The 27207-nt window shown below is 35.0% G+C and overlaps 1 protein-coding gene across 2 annotated transcripts in view; it reads left to right on the top strand.

The window, feature by feature from the left end:
• Positions 1-27207, top strand: part of Me1 (malic enzyme 1) — a 160347-nt gene that overhangs the window by 109522 nt on the left and 23618 nt on the right. For both annotated transcript variants that reach the window (XM_063233150.1, XM_063233151.1), the window contains exons 7-9: positions 15911-16020; positions 23879-23976; positions 26462-26575. In XM_063233150.1, coding sequence (XP_063089220.1) covers positions 15911-16020; positions 23879-23976; positions 26462-26575 — 322 coding nt within the window. The remainder of the gene's footprint in view (positions 1-15910; positions 16021-23878; positions 23977-26461; positions 26576-27207) is intronic.

Raw genomic sequence — 27207 nt, 5'->3', positions numbered from 1 at the left:
TCCTTTATAGTAAAAATTTTCAAAATCCTTTCTTGTAGGTTTTTGAAATGTGCAATTATCATTATTTGTGGTCAACCTGGTATGCTGTAGGATACTAGTACTTCGTGTGATGCTCTAAATCAGTCTTTTTGTAATTATTGTTTTCTCTCATTTTTATGGTGAACTTTAGGACCTGAGGCTAAATGCTAAGTTAACCTGATTGGAAATTTTAAAATTCTTCAATGCAAATAAAAGTCAGTACTTTATGTTAACCATAAGTGACTTTTGTATCTGTTACAGTTTAAACTGAAAAATTTCTTGTCTTTTTATGTTCACTGAACTTCAAAATGATTTTAATTAGTAATTTCATACAGTGCTAGGTCTTATTCTATCTAAATTTTGTTGTTACCATTTTAAAATCCAGTCAAACCAATCTCCTTGCAAGTATTACTTTTCTTTGCTTTACTGTGTTTTTGCTTTGGATTCTTTGCCTCTTTTGATTATCCATTTTTATAAAATGTCACTGAAAATTTATCATTTGATGACAAAGTGCACTTGGTTTGGCATATATTAAAGATGATGTTAGATTTTAGAATGCAAATGAACTACTTATATGTTGATTTTGAATCCCAGCAGTATGTCTCATACTCTGATAAAAGCACTTACATTGATGCCTAGTAGTAGATTTGTATGGATCTTCTATCCTGGAATTAAAGTACATTTTCACTTATAGTAAGCATGGAATTAATGGATCCAAAACATAAGAACTATAACAATCTTTCATGAATCTTCAAGAAAAGCCTAATTTTTGTAGATTAAAACAAAACTAATTTTAGGTATAGGCTCCTCTGTGAAATACTAGATAATGTGCTTACAATGAAGATTAACTACAACCAAATTTGAGCCTTCAAGCTTTATTTTTAAAAATTTTTCCTGGGGATGCAGGCAGAGTGTGAAACAATGGAGTTATTTTCTTTATTTAGAGGCGTGGTCTCAGACTGGTCTTGAATTTACTAGCAGTCTGGGCTGGCCTGGAGCTCATGGCAGTCCTCCTGTCTCAGTTACCCAAGTGCTGGGATTTACAGACCCGACCAAAGTGGAGTATTTTTATATGTTCCTCTGCTTCTCTCTTTCCATCCTTCTACTGCTTCACCTCGCTATTTTAACTAAACAGTTTATTATCCCCTGTTATCATGGGCAAGAAATACTTTCTGTTATTACTCTTTTGAATTTAACCATGGATGCAGTAGTTCATATGACAAGATAAACAGGAAATGTAAAAGTCAATTATAAAATTGGAAGCATAAAATGTTTATATATTCTTTGTCTGTATTTTATTGTGAAAGCATTGAAAAAGTCCAGTATTTGAGTTTTGGTGCAGCAGAGCAAAGGAACCAGGTTCTGGGTAGATGGAGTAAAACTGCAGAATAAGGGATTCAGGATGGAAGGGGTGAGTCAAGCATGCTAAAGATTCTAAGTGTTTTCACTGAAGATTTTAAATGTTTTCTGTAAAAAGCAGGATGATTGACAAGAAGGGGTTAAAGAGCATTTAGTGAACACCTGAAAAATTCATCGAGGTCCACGTGTTAATACACTTAGAAGGACGGAAAGTGTAGGACGTAACCAAGGCAGCAGAGATGGTGTCAAACAACTTTGAGATCGTAGCACATAACATGGAGCAGGTTGTTGTCAGCTGACGTGAAATCATTCAAAAGTTAGTAATGCATTTACCTGATTTGGCACTACCAAATTGATCTTGTTAATTTATTAGGATAATCATAGTTGAAGAATTTAAGGAAAAATTCAATGCCTAGTCATTTTAGATCAGTAATACTTTTCAAGCATAAAATGTTGATTTCCTTAATTTTCAGAAATTTTATTTAAAATACAAGTTTTAAGTTTTGGTAGTTGATAATTTTATACCTTTTAGAATACTTTGTCAAAAAGTGACAGCAGTAGAGATCTTCTTGGAGCGCAATCTTTAAGGCAAGTGAAGCCAAGCTAGAAAAAAATATTTGTATGTATTTCATCATTGTTTATATTTAGGTTTTTATAAAATATTTACTCTTCATATTTTATATCTTCTTAAAAGAGATAACTATTAGAAACTAATCCCTTCTTAAAAGGGATAACGTTTTAGAAACTAATACTGCTATGTGACAGCTGATCATTGCTTTCTTGTTGTGAGGATGTATTGCTTTTATATAATTGGTCTACATTTAAAGATTAAGCCTGTAAATATTTATATCAACATAACTTGATTCTGTAAACACGATAAATGATCACATATACACAGGCTAAAGCGATAAAGGCAGACTAAGTCTTTGAACCTGTTATGTATGTCCTCAGTTTCAGAAGAAATCTTTATCTGGGCTGTAGTTATTTGAACTTAATTTATGAAGTGAGTAGCTGCTGCAGGACTGGGAACAGCTAGACACAAGCCTCTCCCTGTGAGTCAGCACTGTTTGCAGACTGGGGGGAGAAAGAATAAGGCCACATCAGCAAACAAGCCCAGGCTGGGAACCAGCACCATGTACAGGCCACCACAGGATTGGAAACAGCCAGACTCTGGCCTCTCCCCATGAGTCAGGGCACTTGTGGACTGGGGCAGGGAGAGAGAACAAGGCCACACCAGCAAACAAGCCCAGTCTGGGAGCCAGTACCATGCCTGGGCCACTGCAGGACTGGGAACATCCAGACCTCAGCCTCTTCTGGCACTCAGGCTGGCAACAAGAAGTACCAATCATCCCTCTCCCCCCAACATAAGTCACTGGCTTATCCTGAGAAACACAGGCTGTGAGGATAGCTGTTAAGATGAAATACAATTGGATGCCTGTGGTGCTTTGGTGTTTGACTAGCATTGTAGGTCTAGGGCCAGTGGTCTGATCATAGGTTCCGAGGATAGCAGTATGCAGTGGGGCGGTTTCTAGGGGGGCGTCTCCTTCTGAGGGTTGTAGCCATTATTGATTCCCTGTGGTCTTGTTTGGAAGTCCTAGATCATTTCCATTGTTTTATTGGGTTGGGTTTTATTCTCTTTACTTCATTTGATTATGTTAAATCCAGTGGCAGGAGCAGCTATTTCAAAGATAGCAAGATATATTATGTTAGCAATTTTGGATTTACTATTGGCTTGTTTTCAAATCCTTTATTGCATTCATTATTTTGCTTTTATTTTTCTACTGTTCTGTTTGAGTTTTACTATGTCCAAAGTTATCTGCAGCTATTTTAAAACATCAAAAGGCATTGTGGTAACTATTGTTGATTTTGTTATGTTTTAAATTCCTGTATCTCTTATATTGGTTTGTTTTGATTGGTTTTATTCTGTTTTATCCTCTTGAAAAAAAAAAAAAGAAGTGAGAAGCTGTCTGTACTGTCTTTCTGTTTACTCCTATAAGAAGCTGGGCATAGAGCCCTGCTACATAGGGCCATGGGAATACTTGGGAGCATGATATGTAAGTTTCTCAACTTTAGTTCAGATTACCTGTGTTCCATTTTCTTCTATTTGATAGTATTTTTAAAAATCTATCATATACTTAACTTATAAAGCCTAGAATATTGTATTTAGATATAGTTAAAAAATATTTTGCACACAAATGTTTGAAATTTTTGCCTTTTAAAAGTCAGTGTATAGCAGTGTGGAAATTCAACATAATTATGTTTCAATTCAGGAAAAATGTCATCTTTTCCAGAATTTTATACTAATGTTAAAACTTTCTAAGCCATGCCTAGCAGCCCATGCCGTAATCCCAGCACTCTGGAGGCAGAGGCAAGAGAAGTGCTGCAAGTGAGTTCCGTGCCAACCTGAACTACATAACAGGATCCATCTCAAAATTAAACAAATAAACTAAACGTTCCTGCATCTATCATTTCAAAGTAAATTTTTATGTTTTTGTTTATTTACTTGATAACCTGATCAGATATACTTAGTCATATCTTTAGAGTCTTTTAGCATATCTGATGAGTTGGTTTAATGATGTCCATGTTTTAAATGTTATCGTTACCATACTGTATTCTAATTATAAAATTGAAAAATTTTACATTGAAGTTTAATATCTCATTCCGCATTTTCTTTGCATTGGAATATTGCATACTTGGTATTTTGACATGCAACCAGATCATTCTGAATCTATATTCTCTTTTATTGCCAAAGTTTTGTTTTGTTTTGTTTTTTTATCGGTACTGGGGATCGAACTCACAGCCGCACGCTTGCAAGGCAGGAGGCGCTTATGCCACTGAGCTAAATCCCCAGCCCCAAAGGTTTTTCTTAACTGGAGGGTTAAAAATGTAAATCTTACTCTTTCTCTCTGGATGCCACAAAATCCATAAAATGTTACTGTTATCAGTTTATGGGAAATTGAGTGACTAATACAGTTGAGAAGAGAAAGAGGATCGAGGATTCTTTGCCTCACGTATGCTTACGACTTAAGTATTGCTAAACCAATTGCAGGCTTGATGTGACTCAGTTGTTGCCACATTGTTCTTGTTTGCATTAACCCTGCGTGTAGTATCTCCTTTCACTTACGATCCACTGGAGCCATTCCTCTGAAAGGAGAACCTGATTAATTCATGACGATATCTATAAATTATCATTGACTTACTTTGTTTAAAAATTTTTTATCCTCTGAATTTTATGGAGTTTGTGAAATTATTATTGAATAAGTAACTTTGTTTATAAGAACAGATAATCCTGAAGTAGGAATATTCTCAAATCCTGAGGCATTCCTTCTTGAGGTTTGTGTATTTTGCATCAAAGTGATACATACTTTTGTGAAATTTTGGTATGGGATCCTTAGTTAGATTTTTTATTTTCTCATTAGCCTAGCCACAACTTCTTTTTGTTTGAATTTAACTAAAACTTTTTGGTTTAGTTTGGTTTAGTTTGGTTAAGCTTTAAGGTTTTTTCTACAAAAAATGACATTTTGTGTTGTAGTATTGACTAATAACTCTTTCAGGTTTCATGATATTTATTACAAGCTGCCCAAGAACTTACAAATTTTCCTAACTCCTTAAAGAGTTGTATGGATGCACCAGAGAATTTTGGGGAAGTTAAGTTTTCTTGCACTCAGACTTGTATGGAAAGAGGTTGCCTTTAGAAAAGTGTTGACCTTTGTCCTCATCCAAAAAGAGGGCAGCCTTATAACAAAACGTTTTCTCCAAATGCAAGGAGCAGAAGATACAGGGGCTGGAGCAGAAACAAAGATAGAGGGCGGTTTTTTCCCTTGTAGTTGTTATAGTTGAAGTTGGTTTTAAATATTGACATTTTTTTAATCTTCTGTGTACTGACTGTATATGTAGATCAGTTTTTCTATTGAAACTGTTTTTAGATGGTATTTACCAACCACACAAATAGGTTTTTAAAATGCTGATATATTTATGCTTCCTTGTTATTGCATTTTAAAACAACAAGGTACTTTAATTTTTCACTGTAAAGAAAAGTTGTTTGTTTACTCTTGTTTCAAAATTACAATTTTGAAAAAAAAAAGTTTTCTGTGGGGCACAATGGTTGATACTTTGTGTCACCTTGAGAACTTTGGAAGTTTAAGTGACTCAGCAGGGCGCCAGGGATCTCACTTTGTAAACTTCCTCTTTCTGTGCAAGAGAAGGACATGGAGGTGGTGTAAATGCTGCATACACCTGACTAGGGAGTGGCACAGCCTCTGCCCCATTCTGCTCTTGCTGTTTTCTGCCTCCTTGAACGATTGCCCCTGTGCCACACTACCCTGCCTTAGAGCCATGGCTGATTATGAAGATGATTATGGACTGACACTTCCACAAACTGTGTGCTAAATAAACCTTACCTTCCTTAACTTTGGGTGTCAGATTTTTGTCTCTGCAGCGAGAGAAAAGTAACCAAGACAGAATTTGTTACCAGAGAAGTAGGGTTGTTGCTGTGACTATACCTGGCCATGTGGCTCAAGAGCCTTTGGGAATGGATTGTGGGTGGAATGGAAAGGTTTGAAGATGTCACCTGAAAGAGTAGCACTGAAACTCGTTAGACTGTTCTTCAAGGGAGACTGTGGTCAGAGCTCAGAAGAGCAGAAGGGTGATGGAAATCCAGCCAGTAAAGAAGGCTCGGGAGGTTTCTGTTGGGAAAAAGGACTGAATTAGCTATTTGGACACCAGACTATTATGTGTATTATGGCTTGGCAGAAAGTTTGTCCACAGACTTTGCCTGAGACTAAAATTAAGCATGATGGTCTCATTAATCTGGTAGAAGAAATTTCAAGGCAGTCAAATGCTGAGGCTGTGGCATGCCTACTATTGAGAGCTTTTAAACAGATGTATGGTGGGAATAAAGAGCAAAGAGCCTAGCAGGATGATTTAAAACATTGTGAGTTTGGCTAGAAAGGAAGCTCCATTAAGCTATAGACTGCAAATATAGAATCTATGAGATGTCCATTCCTGAGAAGGAACAGGAAAATGTAAAAGCTTGAAGGTATCACAAGAAGCTTGAAGGTATCACAAAAAGCTTGAAGGTATCACAAGAAGCAGAAAGTCTCAATCCTTTGCAGTCTTAGAACTGAAAAAGTGAAAGACTGATCTGAAAAGAAAGCCACAGAGCACCATGTTCCAGAATGTGGCAGCATAGAAAATTTGTTCCTCAGAATTAGATTCAGAGTGCTCAGCAATCCAGGCACACAGTGCCGACTGCCAAGAGAGAGGAAAGCCTGGCCACTACTGCAGTTAGCAGCGGTCCTTGGCATCATCCACATTCACTGGCTGTAGGTGTATGTTACAGGGTAAGAAAGCTTCCACCTCAGTTTCAGAAGGCCTCGGAGGCCCAGCAGTGTGCCCTGAGAAGGCAGTGTGTGAAGCTGAAAGTGCAGTGGAGACCCCAGAAGTCTGGAAAAGCCAGGAATGTGGATTGTCTAAGGAAAGCTGCAAGGACTGCACAAAGAAGGCCTAAGAAAAAGCCATGGGAGGATAGCCACCAGGAGCACAATAGGGATGGGATCACTGAAGCTCACACATTGGCCATGGATTGCTTCAAGAAGCTGGACATGGTACTGCAGGAACTAATATTCGCTCTGCTGGAATTTGAACTTGCTTTGGTGCCAATCCTTTGTGTCCCCGTTTGTAACTTTAGGAATGAAAATGTTTATTTTGTGCCATTGTATGTTGGAAGTGTTTAACTTTGCTTTCATTTGTACAGGGGCTTGTAGCTAACAGTTTCCTTAAATCTCAGAGGAGACTTGGGACTCGGACTTTTCAGCAATACTGAAACTGTTAGGACTTTGGCAACTCTTGCAGATGATTTAAATGCTTTTTGCATAATGGAATGTGTGTGAGTCTTTGGGGAACCAGGGACAAAATGTTATGGTTCTAATGTATAATGATATCAATAGACTTAATACTGGTTGTTAAGGAATGTTAAATCTGTGCTATAATGTTCAAGTTATGAAATCATAAGAATAAGCATGTCTTTGTATCTACAGGCCACTTTAAATAAATGTGTCTGGTTGACAAGGGATGGTTTATAATGGTTGATACATTAGGTTACCTTAAGTTTAGAAGGTTAAATAAATGGCTCTGCAGGGGGCCAGGGGCCGGCCTTTGTAAACATACTCATGCTGTGCAAGGGGAGGACTCAGAGATGGTTGAGTGCCATATACACCTGCCCTGAGGTCAGGGGGTGGTAGCCTGTTTCCAACCTAGAGGAGGAAGAGAGACTCCCCTCCCTCCCAGACTTTGCACTTGCTGCTTTTGCTGTCTTCGGCTACCTTGAACTGTTGCCGCAGTGCTACACCACCCTGCTTTGGAGCCAGCCAATTGTGGACCGAAACCCCTACAAACTGCGTGCTAGATAAACTTTTCCTTCTTTAACTTTGGTGTTGGTCATTTGTCTCACCAATGAGGGAGACAAGACAGTCAATAAGGCCCCCTTCCAGGGTAGCTAGTTTTGATCTACTTTCTCCTTAAAAATAACGCATCTTTCTTTCATTCTTTAAAAAAGAAAAGAAAGAGTTGTGCAGGCGAGATGTCTTTTTATACTATGAAAAGGTATTTTCTAGTTAAATTAAAATAGAAATTCCTCATATATTCATTCCCATTTCATTGATTATCACTCTATTGCCACAATTTAGAGTTCTGAGAATTCAGATGCAAAGTACCAAATCATGTTTTGTTTAGTGTTGCAAATACCATTTGGTCAAGATCATTTATTTTTGCAGAATTCCAGTTAATGGACTATATAGCACACAGTTTTGAGGAACCCACTTGCTTAGATGCTTCTACTCACTAATGGATATAACTGATCACTTTGGCCAGACACATAATAATTAAATGGTATTCTGCATAAATATCAAAGATTTGTTCATTTTAAAGAGGTTTTAGAAAGAGGCAATTTGAAGTGTAATAGCTGATTTATCTATTCTGGAGTTTGGCTGACAAGTTTGACTAAAAAGAAAGAATGAAGACTTGTGATTTAGAACAGGTGGTGTGTAAAAGCAGATATTGTGTGATAAGCAATAGATTTAAGAAGTGTGTTATGTCTAAGAAAAAAGCTTTTGCACAACTCAGTGCTGATATTACTCACTTTACTTACAACATATAGGACTGGATTTTTTTTTTCCTTTTTTGTTTTACTTTTATAATTCTCATCATTTGCTTAAGCAATATTTTTTTGATAGACTATCCCATTTTCTTTCCAGTAAATGGATTAGAGTATAACATATGTAGGATGGGAGTATAGCTCAGTGCCACAAGCGCCTGCCTGGCAAACACAAGGTCCTGAGTTTGATTCCCCAAACCAAATAATAATAAATCATAATAAAATAATAGCATGTAATATACTTGACAGATCATGTAGGCCTGAATTTTTGGAACAATACAGAGATTATTTTTCTTGTTATGGAGAAATATAGAATTTTGGAACAAGAAGGCAAGTTATTGAAGACTTATTTTTATAAGCACATATATATTTCTTAAAGTTTTTATTTGGTAAAACCTGAAGATAAGGACCACAATCCATTATAATAAACATGATTAACTTGTCATTCTTGAATTAAATGCTCTTCCACATTTTTATTAACCAGCCTCGAACAAGTGTATAAAGAGAATACATTAGTTTTCAAGATTTTTCTCCAGGCTTTCTTTACAAATAGATTCATTTTGGACTGTAATTCTGAATTTGAGAGAATTATTGATGAAGTTGAAATAGATGAGCAATCTGATAAATGAATTTCAGTGTTGATGGTACCAGTTAGAAAAGAAACCTGACTTGTGTATTGTCATAGAAAAATTTACCATTGTTTGACTAATACTTGATATTTTTCTCTAAAGTAAACTAATAGAACAGTTTCAAGATTTGTGGAGTGTGAAACTCATATATATCACACTTCATAAAAGAAGCTTGTAATTAAAACTTTTCAAGAATGTTTCTCAAATATTATAGTTAGTATTCATTAATGTTATTTGCATGTAGAATTTATTATAAGCAAACAAAACACAAATAGTAAATGAATAAAATTTATGAGCTAGATTATGCATGCCTATAATCTTGACACTTGGTGGAGCCAAGGGCTATACATTCAAGGCAAGCCTGAACTACATAGCCAGAACCTGTCTCAAAAAACAATAAAACAAACAAACAAAAAAATATGAATAAAACTTAGTGTAAAAGCTAATCAGTGACTAAAAGGTAATCAGACTAGAGCTATTTATCAGCACTGAATGTTTAATTTGGGAACATACTTTCTTAATACTCATGCTATGATAACACCTAAATATATACCAACTCTAAGGAAATGACAAATATTATCAAGTTGTTTATTCAATCATGGATTCATTCACACACCACCAAACTCAATACAACTCTTGTGACAAATAGAAAAATGACACCAGGCAAACAATAACTAATATTTATATCATGTTTCAGAAGGTATTCCAAGGGCTTTCATTGACTCAGTCTTTCAAATCTGTGAGGTAGGTGATCTTTATTATTTGCATTTTAGAGGTAAAGAAACTAAAGTATAGGGAAACTGAATACCTGCCCAATATCTAGAGGTAATGAGAAATACACCTGGAATATGATTTGGAGCAGTTTGACTAGTAAATTCTGATGAATTAATCATGAATTTTCCATCAAATAATTACTGAGTATTACTTTAAGAGATGTGTTAATGGTAATTCCGATGAAACATAAATGGGGAGTGAAGATTAAATAGAACTACATAGGTGACATCACCTAAGAATTAAACAGGGGCTCTGCCAATGGAGTTCTCATTCTGTTACGTTGGGTTAAGTCACTCCATGGATTATTGATCTGTTTTAAATGTAAGAGAGTGAAGGTATTGGTATGCAGGTCAGTGTGTCCGTACAGAAGCCAATAGAAATAATCCTAAGCAGTTTAGCTTGAAATATCTTCAGTATCATTGGAACATATGATGGCTGAGTTCATAAGACCTAAGTACATAAAACAACGTACTTAAAGTACTGAGTCTGATTTCTGATACCAAAACACAAACAAAAACCAAAAAACTCCGTCGTTTGCAGTTACAAATAGACATAACTAAAGATGCCTTATTGGTGTGTGCCTGCTAGATATAGAGAATGGTTAATGCTGAGATGTTGATATTACTCCAAATGATTGTAGCAGCGAGGCCAGATTTATAATTTACATTGGATTTTTACCTTCAGCTACTTCTTAAGAGCACAGATTTCAGCTTTAGTATGTGTGTGTGTGTGTGTGTGTGTGTGTGTGTGTGTGTGTGTGTATTACATTGTATATATCTCTGATACTCTGTGGTCAAAGAATGGATGTTGGCTTTCAAACTTTCTAAATATTTATATGCACAAATTATTTTTTATTTTTCCTTTTTTTTGGTCTTTTTTATTGTATTCTTTTAGATGGATAGACTGTTGCTCTTTTGGCCAAGTTGCCTCCAGCTCCTTATTCTCAAGCAGTCTCCTGCAGCCTCCTGAGTAGCTGGGACTGTAAGCACACACTGTCATACTTGGATTCCTTTTTTGCTTTGATTTTGAGATTTCAGTATAAGATAACAAAATGGGTTTTTGTTTTTTGTTTAAAGACCCAAGTGCGTGTTGTCTTTTTCAAAGTAGTCCTCTGAAGCTCTGTACAATTATTACACTAGTCTTTAAAGTATTTTGGAGTGCCTCTTTGAATATTATCTTTAGAACTTAGAGCAGTTCTTTTAAATATTGCGGTGGTTGTAGTTTAAGAAAAATCTCTTGAGACTAATGTTGATTCTTGGGGATACTCAAAATGAGAGCATGGATACAAGTCAGTATTTGGAGCCGGTTCTTGTTCACAAAATATATGTTCAGATCTTTTTTTTTTCTAGTAAAGAATAAAGGAAGAAAATTGCCTGTGATGTTGTCTACCCTGAACCCTTTGTGACTTCTTTGTGTTCCCAATTTTACTGTTAGTCCAAACCTCCTTTAAGTTTTTAGCTTGTGTTTTGTGCTTCCCAAGGAGACTGCTTCCCAATGAACATTTCAAAGGCAAGATCCTTATGTCCTGTTTACTGCTCAATTCATTGAGCACCCTCAAGCCTCAGTACATTACAAAAATAAATAATTTAGAATAAATGGTCTTTAAGTAACTTATCAGAATTGAAGTGCTCTGGATCTTGAATGCTGCCACATATGTACTAAATCCTCAGAAACTACCAAATCTCGGGAAAAATTACAGCATGCTTGGTTGACTTGGTTACAGTGAATTCTTGATAGTTTATGATCAAATATGTTTTTACCAATATCTGTCCATTTATGTTCAACAATAGAAGAATCCAATAATGTTGAATTCATATAAATGTCTTTTTAGTGTTACAATAGAATTAATAACTCCCTTATTCTATCAACACAAACTTTTTTAATTGTAAATATACAGTTGATTTCATTGACTTGATTGCGGTGGATAGTTTAAACTATAGCTCTTATAAGCTCAGTTCAGACCTTACCACTTTTAGTACATAAACTCACAGTGTGCAGAGTCCTTATGCTGTAAAATGGATAATAACAGTGCTTTCCTTAGTGGACTTGAGAGAATAAAATGAGATAATCCCTATAAAATGTGGAGTATACTGTCTGGCACTTAATAAGTGCTAGATGTAATGATTAGTCACTGTAATAAAGTGCTTGTCAGATTTCACTGGGCCAAAAAGTAAAATTTCTGGGGTTTTTACACGTTAATTTTATGGATAGTATTTCTGTTACCTTTTAAAACCATTTGCACCCACTATTTTATGTCATATTTTTGATCATAAAATAGTAGGTTCTTTTCATAGTTAGGCAGAATTGAGTTGGCTAACTTTTGAAAGTTCCACTCTTATAATTTCATAGTAACAAGGCTGGTTCAAACTGGAACTAAATATCCCTTACATGGCTTTCTTTCATGATGCAAGATGCTTGTTTCACAAGATAAATTCAGAATGCCTCTCTCTGAATATCTCGGAATCAAATGAGAGTTAACTATTATGTAGAGAAATGTCATGAAATTAAAACTGATATGAAGTATCCTCCAGGGCATAATTCTAAAATAAGCTATTGTAAATGATAAGGTAGGCCGAGTGCTGTTTTACTATCTATGTTTATTCCCAGATTTTATTTAGGAAACATTATAAATTTATAGCCTGACCACATTGTGTCCTAAACACTAAAAGTAAGCTGTATTATGGGGATTTTATTTTAACCACATAGAAATTGTAAAAAGCCTCAAACCACTAAACCAAGTAAGTAGTAGGTCCAGGAATAGAATTGAGAAGGCTCTGATTCTTCCTCACATACTGAGACCACAAGGTTCTGCCTCTTCTGAACATAATGACAGATCATCCAGTGCTGCTAGACCACCAAAGTATGACACATCAGAGGCAAACATTATGAGGGCCCTCTTCACTGACACCATGTTTACTTTTTAAAGGCCTTAGAAATAAGCCTGCTTAGAAATCAGAGAAATAGGAGGAGTCACTAAGCAAATACCAGAGTAAATGATTATTGACTGATACGTGTGTCTTAGATAGTTGTTGGTACAAAGTTTACTTTTCTGCTCACGTTATTTTTAAAAATGATAACTCTAGAAAGGCTTTAAACAGTTCTTAGTAACATTCTTATAATTGAATGAAAGTAAAGAGTTTCCTTGGAAGATAAAGAGTAGTATATCTGAGTAAAAATTGTTTAAATTTATGTACATTTTGCAACTTAATTATCATAGGCCTTTTCTTTGGTATTATTTTCTTTTTCATGTAATATACCTTTTAAATTTCCTTTAGTAAAAGTCTTTTGGTTTGTATTTAAAGTTGTCTTAGTTTTAACCTTATTCTAGAAGAACAGCTTCATTAGATATACTATGTAAGATAACAGTTATTTTCTTCTAGGCCTTTTGAGAATATTATTTCACTATTTATGGCTTCTTTTTGAAGCATTAAATTTTAAAAATCTGATGCCAAACATTGCATTGAGCATTTATATTTATCATTTAAATTAATCCTTAAAACAACTTTGCTATAATTTTCAATTAGAAAAGACAGGCACAGAAAAGTTAAAGTTATACACACAACATTTGAGAAGGCCGAGATTTCTACCCCACAGCTCTGACTTCTGAGCCCATGTCTTAAGCCACCATTAGAGCCAAATGAATACTTAACCAACAACAATATAGGAGGACCAATAGTATTAAACATTAAAGTTATTAGAGTACTATAGTAATTAAGACAGGATGACTTTTTTCTGGATAGACAAGTTAGTGGACTAATTATTCCCATTACAGTGCATTACTGAGCAGAACCAACATGGTTCACCCGTGGCACCTTTCTCTGTGATGCTTATAGTAACAGCACTTCACCGAATGATTGTCAACAGCAAGTGTGTCTTTTATTTTATGTTGTCATTAGCAGTAGTGTAATAAAACAAAAACATAGAAACAGATTTTACTGTATATTAGAATGTAGTATGTGATGCAGGTGATGAAGGGAAAGGATGGCTTTTTATATGGTGCTGGTATAGCCAGTTGATTTTTATAGAAAATAAAAATTTTGATTGTTTTTAACCTGATAGGAAATTAATACCAGATTTTAAGGTTGACTATTTTCTAAATCTGTGATACCATTAGAAGAAGATCAACATCCTTATCAATGATAATAATAAAATGTGTGTTGACATAGCTGCTATAGACATACTATCAAAGGTAGAAACTAGTGAGATTTAACACATAGCAATCAAACATGTCTTCGGTAAAACAAATAGTAACACCATCTAAATGATTAAAAATGTATTATACTAGATTGGGAAAACCATTTGTAGAATATGTAATAAAAATAGTACTTTTAAATTTATAGAAAGCTCTATGACTATAACAGTAGAAATGAACCAGTGAACATATAATCTTTCAGAAAGCCAATAGATGTAGAAATAAAGGCTTAGTTTTACGCATACTTTTTTTTACAAAAGGACCCCAGCCCTTTGCCACAGCAGCTGTGGCTCTGAGCTACCCCGTGGTCCTGGGCACAATACCAAGAGGTAGTGCCTTGAGACTGTTCTTAAACTATAAGCATCATGTTAACAGGAAGTGAGAAATACACACCAAGTTTAGCACTCTGTCTTCTAAGAGGTTTGACACAGTGGCAAAGAAATAGAATTAACCATAACTTTGGTGATTTCATGGTCAAGGATATGGTTTTACAACCAGCGAGTCTGAGAATCCTTGAAGATAGGAAAAAAAGCAGTAGAGAAAAAAATTGACGCAACATGCACAGAATAGAGACCTAACACGCACAGTCAAATCAGAAATAAGCAAGAAGACGTCTCTCTAGCTTTGATCTCAGTGAGGTAGTGACTCTGAGACGAGAGTAAGAGAAGGCTTGTAAAAGCTCATACTGTTTTGGTTTGAATGTGTGTCCTCCCAAAATCCAGATGTTTACATTTAATGCCCAGTGTGCCAGTTAAAAAGAAATAGGGCGATTGAAACCTGAGAGCTGCTGTACTTGGGACTGGTCCCCTGATAAAAGAGGTTGAAAGGAGGGACCATGATTACCCCTTTTGCCATGCAAGGACAAATCAAGAAAGTGCAGTATATGGGGAGAGGGCTTTGCCCAGACACAAAATCTGCTGGACCTTGATTTTAGACTTGCAAAACTCTGAGCAATAAGTTTCTACTATTTATAAAAAGTAGACTAAGGTATGGTGGTGTAGAGATCCAGTCAGATTAAGGATGAGACTGGGTATCATGTGGAGTAGTCAGAGATGAAAACAAGTATTTCAGCACTTTATTGAGGCCGTGGCTAAGACCGCAACATGGATTTTTGTGCCTTCTTTCTTAGTGGAGCGAGCTAAATACTCAGAGTGAGGAAAAGCAAGGGACAGAGGAATCCAGGGAGACACCGAGGATGGTGTTGAGATAACTGGCTGGCTGTGGGATACAGAGGAGAAGCTGGAACTACATAGTGGGGATGAAAGGACCACAGATCTGACGTTATCTGTCACTGCAGCCTGATGTGTTTACCGTAACCATTTAATCAGTCAGCGTTTCCAACATTTTGTTAAACAACTTTTTTCTTTCCCCTGTAATTTTGCTTCAGTTTTCTCTTACCTCTTAAATCATAAGTATAATTTAATCTTAGTTTATTTATTACGTGGTTTATGATCTGAGCTAGAAGAGCAGTCATCAGGCCTTTGAACATACATAATTCCTTGTTTATAGCTTTAATATCAGTTTTCATGATTTTTGTTTCTGTTAAATTTTAAATTTCTGGAGGGGATATCTTTTGGGTCAAATTTTGGTCTTTTTATGTTCACTGTGCCAATATAAAGACATTTCTGTAGGAAGCATGTTAAATATTTGCTGAACAGATAGTGCATTATTTACACTAGATAGAATCTTTAAAAGAAAGTGATGTTTTGCCTTTTTTGTGGGCTAGTTTTAAAGACATTTCAAAATGTTATTTCAGTAACCTAAAATGAATATTTTGTGTTGCAGATATGGCATGAATTGTCTTATTCAGTTTGAAGATTTTGCCAATGTGAATGCATTTCGTCTTCTCAATAAGTATCGAAACAAGTATTGCACATTTAATGATGATATTCAAGGTAATAAAACTTCCATCATATATAGATTGTCAAGAATGGACTCATAAATTAGTTGATAATTTTCTAATTCAATAAATATATACTAAACGTCTAGTAAGAATTAGAAATTACATCCCTGATGATTCCACACATAATTTCTCATTTAATTTCATATGTTTGAGAAAAGTACTCTGTGATTATAGAATGTATATTAGAATGTGAAATATTATCCATGAGTGAGCCCCCAGAAATCTCATGAAATCCACAGTGATTATGACTACATAAAGGAAATATATTATTCATTATTTAAGAACAGAAATTATGTATACTTGTCTCTTCAGCCTTCATTTGAATCAATCACAGTTTTCAAGCTTCACCCCAGTAGGGCTGTCTTTCCCTACAGTGTGTTATGTTTTACTGTTTGAAAGCAGATCATTGACTGTATCTGTGCTACCTGTGTTTTCCTATTTCATTTGAAAATTTTTTTTAACCCTTTCTAGATACCTTACCTTCCTAATCACACAAAAGCAGTACCTTACTGTGACAGTCTGGATCCTGTTTCATTGTGAATGGGTAAAGGGTAAAGCAGGGGAAAGTCTTAAGAAAGATCTTGATTAGTTCTGGTAACTGAAATTAGATCACAATGGCTTCCATTTGACTAATTCTTGTGGATATTTTTCAGTGTTTATCTTACGAATTCTCATCAGTACTCAGTGGTGATTCATCATCTTTCTGTCTTCTGATATCTTACTTGTTACAGAATTCTGCTGATACTTTTTCTGCTTCTATTTGCTTTTTTTTTTCTTTAGCAGATTTATCCTTTTTTGTATGACTATTAACACTTCAATGCTTAGCTCCAGGCCTTTTTCTTGTTATTCTATATCTTTTCCAAGTATATACTTCAAGTCCATTCATTAGATTAGCATGTTTATATGTTTAGCTAAGACTTGGGATTTAGGTCTCTGTGCCCATATGTTTAATATCTCTTCTTTGATATGTCAAAGTAGTTTTGTGTGCTCACCCTGTCCCAAATCAAACTCTTGTTTCTGTACCAAACCTGACCTTTCAATGATCTCCAGATCAGTGAATTCCTGGTAGTTTTCTCCTCTCATTATTTTGTTATTCTAGCCATAACTGCGTTTCTTGATCCTGCAGTGAGCTGACTTCTTCATATTATGGTTTGATCTGTATGCTGATCTTCCTTCTTAGGTACATCATCCTCTTCTCTTCCTCTCTCAACTTAACCACAGTGTTCCTCAGGATGACCTGAATCCCTGTATCTAGTTCAAACACATGTAATGAGCTCTTACACATACAATATATATATATTTGTGTGTGTGATGCACCTGTATATATTTATGTAAGTTTTGGAAAAATTTCTCTTCCCTCCCTTAAAAAATTAGTATTTCCTCACTAATTTTTAAGCTGTGTGAGACAAAAGACATTGCTAATTTGACAATTATTATATTCTTTCTTATTAACACTGTACCTAGAGCAGAACAAATGAATGTAGGCTGTCTAATGCGGAGTTTTTCAGAGGTCTACTACCTGTTTGTGTTTCTGTGGCACACTCATACCTATTTTTTAAGGTATTGTGTATGGCTGCTTTCTTTCTTTCCTTTTTTTTTTTTTTTGGCACCAGGAATCGAACTCATGACCTCATGTTTGCCAGGCAAGAACTTATGCCACTGAGCTAAATCCCTAGCCCCATGGCTGCTTTCTTGATAAAGCTGTAAAATGTAATTTAGAATAGATACTACGTGGTACATAAGTCCTGAAGATTACTATCTGGTCCTTTACAAGAAGAGTTTGTCAACCTTTGGCCTCAAGGATTGGGTTGGAAGGAGCTAGAAAGAGTGCAAATAAGGAATTTACACTTCTTGAAAACTGGAAGAACGGAAAGACAGAAACTGAGCAAGAGAAACAAGAGACATAGTTACATGGAGGGGTAAAGAATGTGGCTTCAAGAGTCAGAATGATTTGCTTTGCGTCTCTTACTAGCTGTGAACTTTGATCAGTTTATTTCTCCTCTGTAATATTAATTTTCTTACTCATCACAAAGTATATAACAGCTTCCTTTTTTCCCCCATTGAAACAATATGAGTGAAAGTATGATCTAGAAGAACACCTACAGGAGAACTAGAAAGCTAACTGTGATTCAATAGATGAACATTCACCATCTACTTGAAATTAAATTAAAACGTAAGTGTATCATGACAGCAGGCTCAGCTGCTGTGTTTAACAGTTTAGGATCAGGTAAATTCAACATGAGAAGTTGGATTTACACGGAGGAAAGGTAAAAGGATAAGGACTGATGGGGAAGTGACAGTCACGATACTGAGCTGGAAATGGCCGAAGTGGAGATGCAGGGACTTTTTGTAAGGAAAAAGGGCCGAGACTTCCCATGAAGTTGATGAGTACAATAAGGAAACTGAATCAAAGAAACTTGAAAAGCTTGTGGATTGCAGACCATCACACGTGAGGTGTTCTAGTGCAGTCCTTCAAAGGAGAATCAGTTCTGAGTGATGGGAAGTGCCAAGCTGAAGTTTAGGAGTAAGATAGCCAACGTGGAATAAAGGTCAATGTGGAAATGTGGTGATTAAAGAAAATTTAATTGTGAAAGAGGGATGATAATGTTTCTTTTATGGAGTTTACTAAGGACAAAACTTATTTATGAAAATAGCCTATTAACTGAAATGTACTTTATAAATGTTTTAAAAATTCACTATGCCTAAAAATTCTTTAGTATGACATGGCTATTGAAATATAATATTTTTAAGTTATTATGAATTTCTATAGCTTTTGAAGAACTACAGTTATTGGACAAGTCTTTCCCCCAAATTCTTTGGCGTATCAATTACATCGTGCACCTTAGTGCCTGTTCTCATGACAGAGATGCTTGTCACTTGAACTTAGTTTTGTTCATGTTTTTATTAAATTTCTGTTTTAGTATTTATTCATGAAAGTGAATATCTGGAAAGATCTCAGAAAGGGAATACTCTGGAAATTTCCAGATGTTAAGAATTGTAAATGTGAACTGTGGAAAGACAGCTTAATCTTAATGTGTTCCAGGCCTGACTTTAGAATACCTGTTGTGATAGAAGGCCTTTGCGTACACATACACTTTGCAAAGTGGCCTTTTTAAGTTGCTTTAAAAAAAAAAAAAAAAAACACAAAAAAACGTGGTCTTGCTTATAGTGTTCAGGCTGGCCTTGAACTCTTGGCAAACCTCTTGCCTCAGCCTTAAATCCTTTATTAATTGATTTTAAGGTGGTTTCTAGTTTACTACCCACCAGGAAGCTATTAAACAAACTAGTCCTTTCTTTACTATTTTATATTTTTTCATTTTGTGACTCTCATAGAAATGTCCATATTGAATTTAAAAGACCAGTGTTGCATGATTTTGAACCATTATACAGAATTAATAGAATTCAGAATTCAGTTGAAGAAAAAGAATGCTAAATTCAAATCATCAAACAAAATGGGCAAGTAGGAATTAAGGTGAAAATTTCTATCAACCAAGTTGAGGAATCCAGATATCAAGGCCTGGGATACGTTAGAGTTAATATCTGTAGCACAGAAAATCTGAGGGAGATTTGAAGAAACCTGAAGGTCCAGCAGAAGAGTCCTCCACTCCTGCAGCTCAGCACTACAGGAGATTTAAATAGCTCATTTTTACCCCAGCTAAAATACAGTTTGCACACATGTTGGTGTTCATTTCCTCATCAGAATTTCATAGTATTATTGTCTTAGGAAATGTAAAAATAAGTTTGAGAAAAAAAGTGTCTCATTTCTAACTAGAGAAAACTAAGTTCTGACTAAAAGTGACCAAATGTGAATTTCTTTGTACCAAAATTGTGTCCTTATGAGACATTTTCTCCATATGTTTCTTTTTTACCTTTTAAACTCTATGCTTTTACCATTATGCATACAGATGTAATATTTTCCCCACTGTGGGTACAGAAATTACATTTCATTGCCAACAAAAATAATTATGTAACCATTATAGCCATACCACGTAAATAAATATTTTTACACTGGCTCTTTAGAGGGACTTTTTAAAAAATTTTTGAAACAGATGTGTCATTGAAAGATACTATTTTATGAAAAATATTTGGTTAAAGAATAATGTACTTAAAATGTACTATGTCATGGTCTAAAATAATCTACACAATTTTTGGTTTAAAATTTATTGTAACTTTGTTGACCATTTCCTTGGGGAATCTCTCTTGTCATTCTCTTTAGATCTTTTTGTCTTACATTGCTCAGATTCCATGGAAAGAATTTTTCCAACCTCTATTCTATTATTAAGTTTGTGCCAGTATTAGATTTGTATGAGGGTTCTTTGAGCCAAAAAGCAGAAGATTGGGGAAGAGCATCTCCGTGCTGAGTATGTTTTACTTAATCTTATTTTCATCCGAGCAGTCTTACCCCATTTATGCCAGGTGTCCCACAGCCCAGAGGCTCTCTTTGGAAACAAAGCCTTTAGTATTTTTCCAGACTATCTGCCAGCAGGAGAGGGAAACACTTTTGGGTTCTCACTGCTTCTCAGTAGATTTCTGACCGGCTTTCTAGTGCCTTCTATTGTTGAGCCTTGGAGAGTTTTGCTCTATCAGTCTGGTTGCTTCTAAACCGTTTCCCTCTGCTGGCCAACAGTTCATCCCTGTTTCTCAAATTGGCTAAGTCAGTTGCCATTTGCCATCTAGAAGCCTTGAAGCTTCTCCAGTTTTGGTGCTACCCTCTTCTGGGGAGTCTCTCTTTTCTGCTGTTGAAGTGGCACGTGTTGGTTGTCGAAGAGAGGGCACACTAATTATGCGTTCATTCTGTCATTTTTAACAGGGAGTCAGCCCTGCCTCTGTGTCTTGCATATGCTTTTCCTTCTCAGATGCCCTCCCGTCTGAGGTCTGGTACTTTTCACATCAGTCCCTCAGCGCTGTGCTCAGGAGCTGCGTGCTCTAAAGGCCTAAGCGGTGCCTGGGTAAATTTGCCCTTCCCCTGCTGCTTCTCATTCTTGTCCATCATCTGATCTAGTTACTCAGTAGCATATAAAGATTATAATTATTTCATTATATTGCCCTCATTTACTAGTTATATGTAGTAATTTGAATTAACTTTAACAAATTATTGCATTAGTAGAGGTCATTTTTGATAAAAGACTGATATTTGCAATCATAACAAAAGCATAGCATAACTAGTAACTCCCGTTTGTGTTAAAAGCATATATATACAAATACAGGTTGAGCATCCCTTATTCAAGAACAAAAGTATTTGAATTTTAGAGGTTTCTTGTATTTGGTAATATATATATATATATATATATATATATATACACATATATATGTATAATGAGATGTTCATTTATATTTCATATAATCTTATACACATGCCTTGCAAGTAATTTCATACAGCATTTTTAGTGCACCTGCAGACCTTCTGGCTGCAGCCTGTCACCTAAGGTCAGGTATGGAATTACCACTTATGATGTCATATCAGTGCTAAAAAACTTTTCAGATTTTGGGGCATTTTGGATCTTGGATTCTTTTTTATTAGGAATGCTTAACCTCTTATGTGTATCTAAAATTTTAAGATATTTAATATCCTGTTAGCAGTGCTAAATATTAAGCCTAATTTAAAACAACTAGTCCAAAGATAAGCCTTCTCTGACATGTACTAAAATTTTAGTTTTTAACTTCAAAACCAAAGCCACTGTGGAAGTTTATTTTAAAGCTCACATTTTGATGAAATTTCAATTTTCCACACATACTCCTTTCTCTACAATGAAATTTAAATGAGGGTTGTGCCATGCCAAGTACAAGGAGCCACGTTCAAGTTACATTTTGGTAGTGTTAATAATATCTTTCTAACTTTACTAATTAATTTTATGAATAGATTAGGGGTTTCATTATATCCTCAGGAAATGTGGTATATACATTTAATTTTAAGACTAATAGCGAGTGTGATAAAGTAGTAAAGTACTTTACTTGGGATAATATGTCTTATAACGTTTTGGGTTTTAATTCAGAGTCATTTAGTATAACCATATGAAAAATAGTCACCACACTGTAGTTAATAATTGTTTAAGGATTTAAACTATTTTGGAATATTTTTCTGCCTGCATGATTAGAAATGTCCAGTTCTCCTTACGATCAGAATAATAATACAAATACATTGATTACTGATAATATCTAAAGATTTACTCTTCAGCTGGTGGTGTTCATAGAATCTAAAGAAACTTTTGAAATCATATAGTTACAGAGTCAGAAGTGAGAAGAGAGTTCCTCACAGTTAAACTTCTCATGAATTTACTTTAAAAGAATCAGAAATAGAGACAGCTTTAGATACTATTTTTGAATAGTGACCATCTGGTGACTGAATATCTGTAATGCTCCAGTTTGAATTCTCTTATCTGTTTAACAGTTCTAGTGAGTTTATCTTGATCTATTGACTAATCCTGTCATGGTATCTTCCCTACACAGAGCAGTTGTATTTTTGTACGGATTTTTATTTTAAATTATGTATGAGAGTGGCATTTAATATATAACTTTTCAAAATTGCAAGAAAATTGTTGTTTTTTAATTTTATTTTTGATTTTTTTCAGTACTGAGAGTTGAACTCAGGACTTTGCACTTTCTAGGCAGATGCTGTGCCACTGAGCTATATCCTTGGCTCTAAGAATTTTATTTTTGCAATCTATATCATGTTCTAAATAATAAAAAACAAGAAATACGTAGGCTTTCAACAATTCTTATTTATTGTGGTTTTATTTATGATTAATCCAAAAGGAAACAAACCAAAAGATTGAAAAGAATAAATATGGTATTGGTGAAATTCTGAATATCTTTGGTGTTCAGCATATATGATACTGTGTCACTGGTCATTTATCAAATCTATTCTGATTTAGGTTTTATCCAAGTAAGGATATTTAAAGTTTAGCCGACTGTAGTCAACTGAGTGATTTAGGAAACATTATAGGGAGAATGTTCGTTTAGAGGGATAAAATATAGATACAGCTGGAATCACTGAAACAAGCTGTAAGGCTTAATTTCAGGAGTAAACCTTAAGGAAGTTGAGCTGTATAATTATGTTCAAAGAAAGAGAACCACTCTGTGATTGGTAGAAGTTTATATGGTGAAGCAATATAATTAGAACTGGTGCAGTGTCTACGCCTGTGAGTGTGATGAAGAAAACACACTTTTTGTCTCAAATAAATCTTACATGAATTTTATTTGGCACCTGTGGGAACCACCAAGGATTGTCATACTTAGAAAATCAGTAGAAGTGTGTAATAAAATCGTATTTTAATTGCATTAACTCTTTAATTTTTCAAGTTGAGAAATTATAATGTTAAGTTCCAAACATATCAGAAGCATCACTGTTACCATCATTATAAGAAAGCATTTACTGTTGTGCCTCCTTTTTGTAAAGGAGATCTGTAAAAGATTTCAAAGCCTGAAGAGTGTGGAACAATTAAATAGTGCGTATTCCTTTTTAAAAAATCTCATGCAATGTTATTATTTTTCAAATAAGGAAATTGACATGTAAATTATTTCTCTTAATTCTTTCACCTAGTAAGTAGATTGAACTGCAGTCCCCACAAGAATCCATAAGCATTTCATGCTCTTATTCATTGTGTCATCAAAATGAATTGCAGAATTCTATTTTTGGAAAGTTTTCAAAGACAGTAGTACGCTGCTATCTTAAAACTGATGTGAGTAACCTGAAAATTTCATCTCATATGCAAGCACAGGGTCAGACAACCACAGGTTCTCTTTCTGTACCAGGTAACCTGTTGCGTGATGATTTCAAGATGTGGATAAAAGCCTAGACCTTGGCAGGATCTATGTGAGGATTACTCAAGAATATTTATTACTTGTTTCAGGAACAGCATCTGTTGCAGTTGCAGGTCTCCTTGCAGCTCTTCGAATAACCAAGAACAAACTATCTGATCAAACAATACTATTCCAAGGAGCTGGAGAGGTACCTGCCTTGTACAATAGTTCTCCTAAACTAATGAACATATAATTAGTTTTTTAAAATATGCAAGTTAGTTTTACCTATTCATTAATTCAAGGCTTTCCTGTTTTTGGTATATTACAACAACTACAGGCTTTATTGGAATTTTAAATGAAGCATTGAGGCATACTGATTTTTCATAGGAGACTTTAGTATGGATGTATAAAGCTTTTTTCAAAGTTTAAAATTTTAAGATTCTTAATTATTGATACAAGTCTTTTTCTTACACATGTTTAAGGTGTTATGCAGAAAAAATGTATAACATTTGTAAACCTTTAAGTATTAAGGTAATATAGCTGATGCTGGTTTTTAGTATCCTTTGGTGTCAGATTCTTTTTTTGTTTCAATTAGACTTCAAGTCACTGTGCATATATCTATGCAAAAAAATAAAGAAAAAATAAAGGCAAAAGAAGTGAAATGATAATCAGGTCATATAGAACAACTTGTGAAATCTTTTGTTTTTAAACTAGAGACAGAGTATATTATAACTCTTTGTATGTAAAAAAAAACCCAAAATATTTTAAATTGTTGGAAAGAAACTGCAGCAAGATGAAGACCAAATTATGCTGTTTTCTGTTGATGACTGTAATCATTGGAAAGAAGGAAACTAGACCCTCGCAATGATAATGCACCCTCAAAATTGAATTTAAAATGGTAGCTTTCTTGTGGGAAAAAGTCAAGATCTATATATAAAATTATAGAATATTATAAATGGTGAAATACTTTGTGACTATCTAATTATATTAGATTTCTAAAGTTTGCATACTTTAGATTTTAAAAATTAGTACTATTATATACAACATACTACTTTAGTTAGAAATCTGTATATGTTTTGTTAATTTTTATTTTGCTTGTTCATTTTGCTTAAGACTAAATACAGGAACTAAGACTTAAATGTCAATATATAAATATACAAAAACATTTAAAATGTAAATCATATATTTACTTTCAACTTGAAATAAAAATCAAGCCTAAATAACATCTTTAACACTTGGGTTATTTTACATAGTATTGTATATGAGATGTGATCAAAATATATGGTAAGTGCTTAAACTAGAAAAAATGTATTACAGTAAAAGACACATTGCCATTGTTCCCCTCAAATTACTTTCCCACGCTGTCAACATGCTTATCCCATCATTCTTGCCACTTTCAGAAGTAATTCAGAAAGTCCTCTTTTGTTTGCTCTTTTTTTTTTTTTTTTTTAACTTTTTATCGGTACCAGGGATCGAACTCACCACCGCCTGCTGGCAAGGCAGGTGCTTATGCAGCTGAGCTAAATCCCCAGCCCCTAAGTCCTCTTTTGTGATTGTGGAGGTGTGATCAAAACTACTGTGTGCCATCCCATAGCCAGACAGGCTTGTAAAAACACTGTAGTGGGTCCTTAACCCACTTTTCTTTTTTTGGTACCGGGGATCAAACACACAATACTTGGCTTGCCAGGCACGCGCTTATGCCGCCAAGCTAAATCTCTGGCCCATCCTTACTCACATTATTCACTCAGTGTAGCACCATCTGATTTGTGGCTCTTCTCTAAAGTCAAAATGACTCTAAATGTAAACGTTGTCAATCCATTCAGTCCATGGAGGTAGCCATGACAACACAAATAAAGACACTTAAGAGAAAAGACTTTGAGAACTGCTTCAGAAAGTGGCAGGGTCAGTGAGATCAGTATGTTTGAAGCAAGGGGGAGTATTTTGAGAGTTATTAGTGGTAGTATGTCTTTTACTGTAAGTGAAGGTAAGCATTCACCTCTTGATTTTATAGATCTTTGAATTTTCAAAGGCTTTTGATGAATGTGACAGGCCAGTGCTTGATACTCAGCAGGAAAGAAGTATTTTTGGTTGAAGGAGGCAAAACTGGTACTTGTTCATTTTTGGAAAGATACTGTGATTTAAACAGTGTCACAAACTTCACCAAAAGGGAAGTTGCTTTCTTTAATCTTGCAAGACATGTCATAGTACTGTTTTCATCCAAATTAAGAGAATAAATAAATGCTGTGCATTGTTTTGGGTTAGTTTCATTCTTTTGCCTAATTGGTTAAGTTCCTATCAAAGTGACCAGGCATTAATCTCCAATTCAGTGAGGAGCTTTTGCCTAACAAAACATTACAGTTCAATAGGTAAGGTTGTTCAGTTCATTATTTTCCTGTTGAAGCAAATCTTAATTGTATTAATAAGAATGAAACACTGGAAATGAAGGTTATTACATATCTCTGCCTAGTAGTAGTTTTGTAGTTGTAGTAAGAGTAAATAATTGCCATTTGATTCAACTCAAATGTGACAAAAATACATTTTCCTCAGCGTGAAAGAATGAATATCACTCCTAAATTCAATAGAAAACCATTTTGTATTTCCTAACTAATAAAGTCAAAGAGGTGAAATGTACCTCTTGGTAAGCTCATGTAGAACAACGTGTGAAACCGGGGCTGTCCTAACCTCTTTTTCAGGCTGCCTTAGGAATTGCACACCTGATTGTGATGGCCATGGAAAAGGAAGGGCTAACCAGGGAGAAAGCCATCAGAAAGATTTGGCTGGTTGACTCAAAAGGATTAATAGTAAAGGTAAGAACCTTTCATTTTAGCCAGAATTAAAAATCGATTTGCCATGTTGAGTGATCTTCTCAGAGACTGCTTCTGTTTCCACTACCCACTTTACATTGTGTTGGGAGATTAGCCACTAAAACATGAATGTTTATCTCGTACAGATATGTAAGTAATGATGGTCTCTTAAATTAAGAGTATTGTGGCTCAGGAAATTTGTAATTTGGCCCCTTAAAACTCTATTAATTGTGTTTTAACTTCAGTTTCTGAATGAGGTAGTTGAATAGAGATGAAACACTTGGATAGAGTATCTTTTGAAGAGCTGCCAAACCACACACTAGCTGAAAAGCAAGGGGAGGAAAATCAAATAACTACAACTTTCTCACAACAAAATTCTTAAGGATTTGATAGGGAAAGTCTGAGCAGCACACTTCAATTAAAGAGCTGCTTGCTTGTTAATTTATGTGTACCTCATCTTCCCCAGCTTTAACAGGGACAGCAGTATCTACTTCATAGGGTTGTTGGGGAACCAAGTAAGATTAGGTGGGTGTCTGCTCATCTTGCTCTATAGACATAAGACATTGTTACTGTGTATGCCACTTACGCATATCAATCATTCTTATTTAAATTGCTAGAAAAGACACATATAAATC

The sequence above is a fragment of the Cavia porcellus genome, unplaced genomic scaffold, assembly GCF_034190915.1.
Source record: "Cavia porcellus strain 051 isolate PalLab524CR breed Dunkin Hartley unplaced genomic scaffold, mCavPor4.1 scaffold_22, whole genome shotgun sequence".
NCBI lineage: Eukaryota > Metazoa > Chordata > Mammalia > Rodentia > Caviidae > Cavia > Cavia porcellus.
This window is presented reverse-complemented; position numbering and strand designations above follow the sequence as displayed.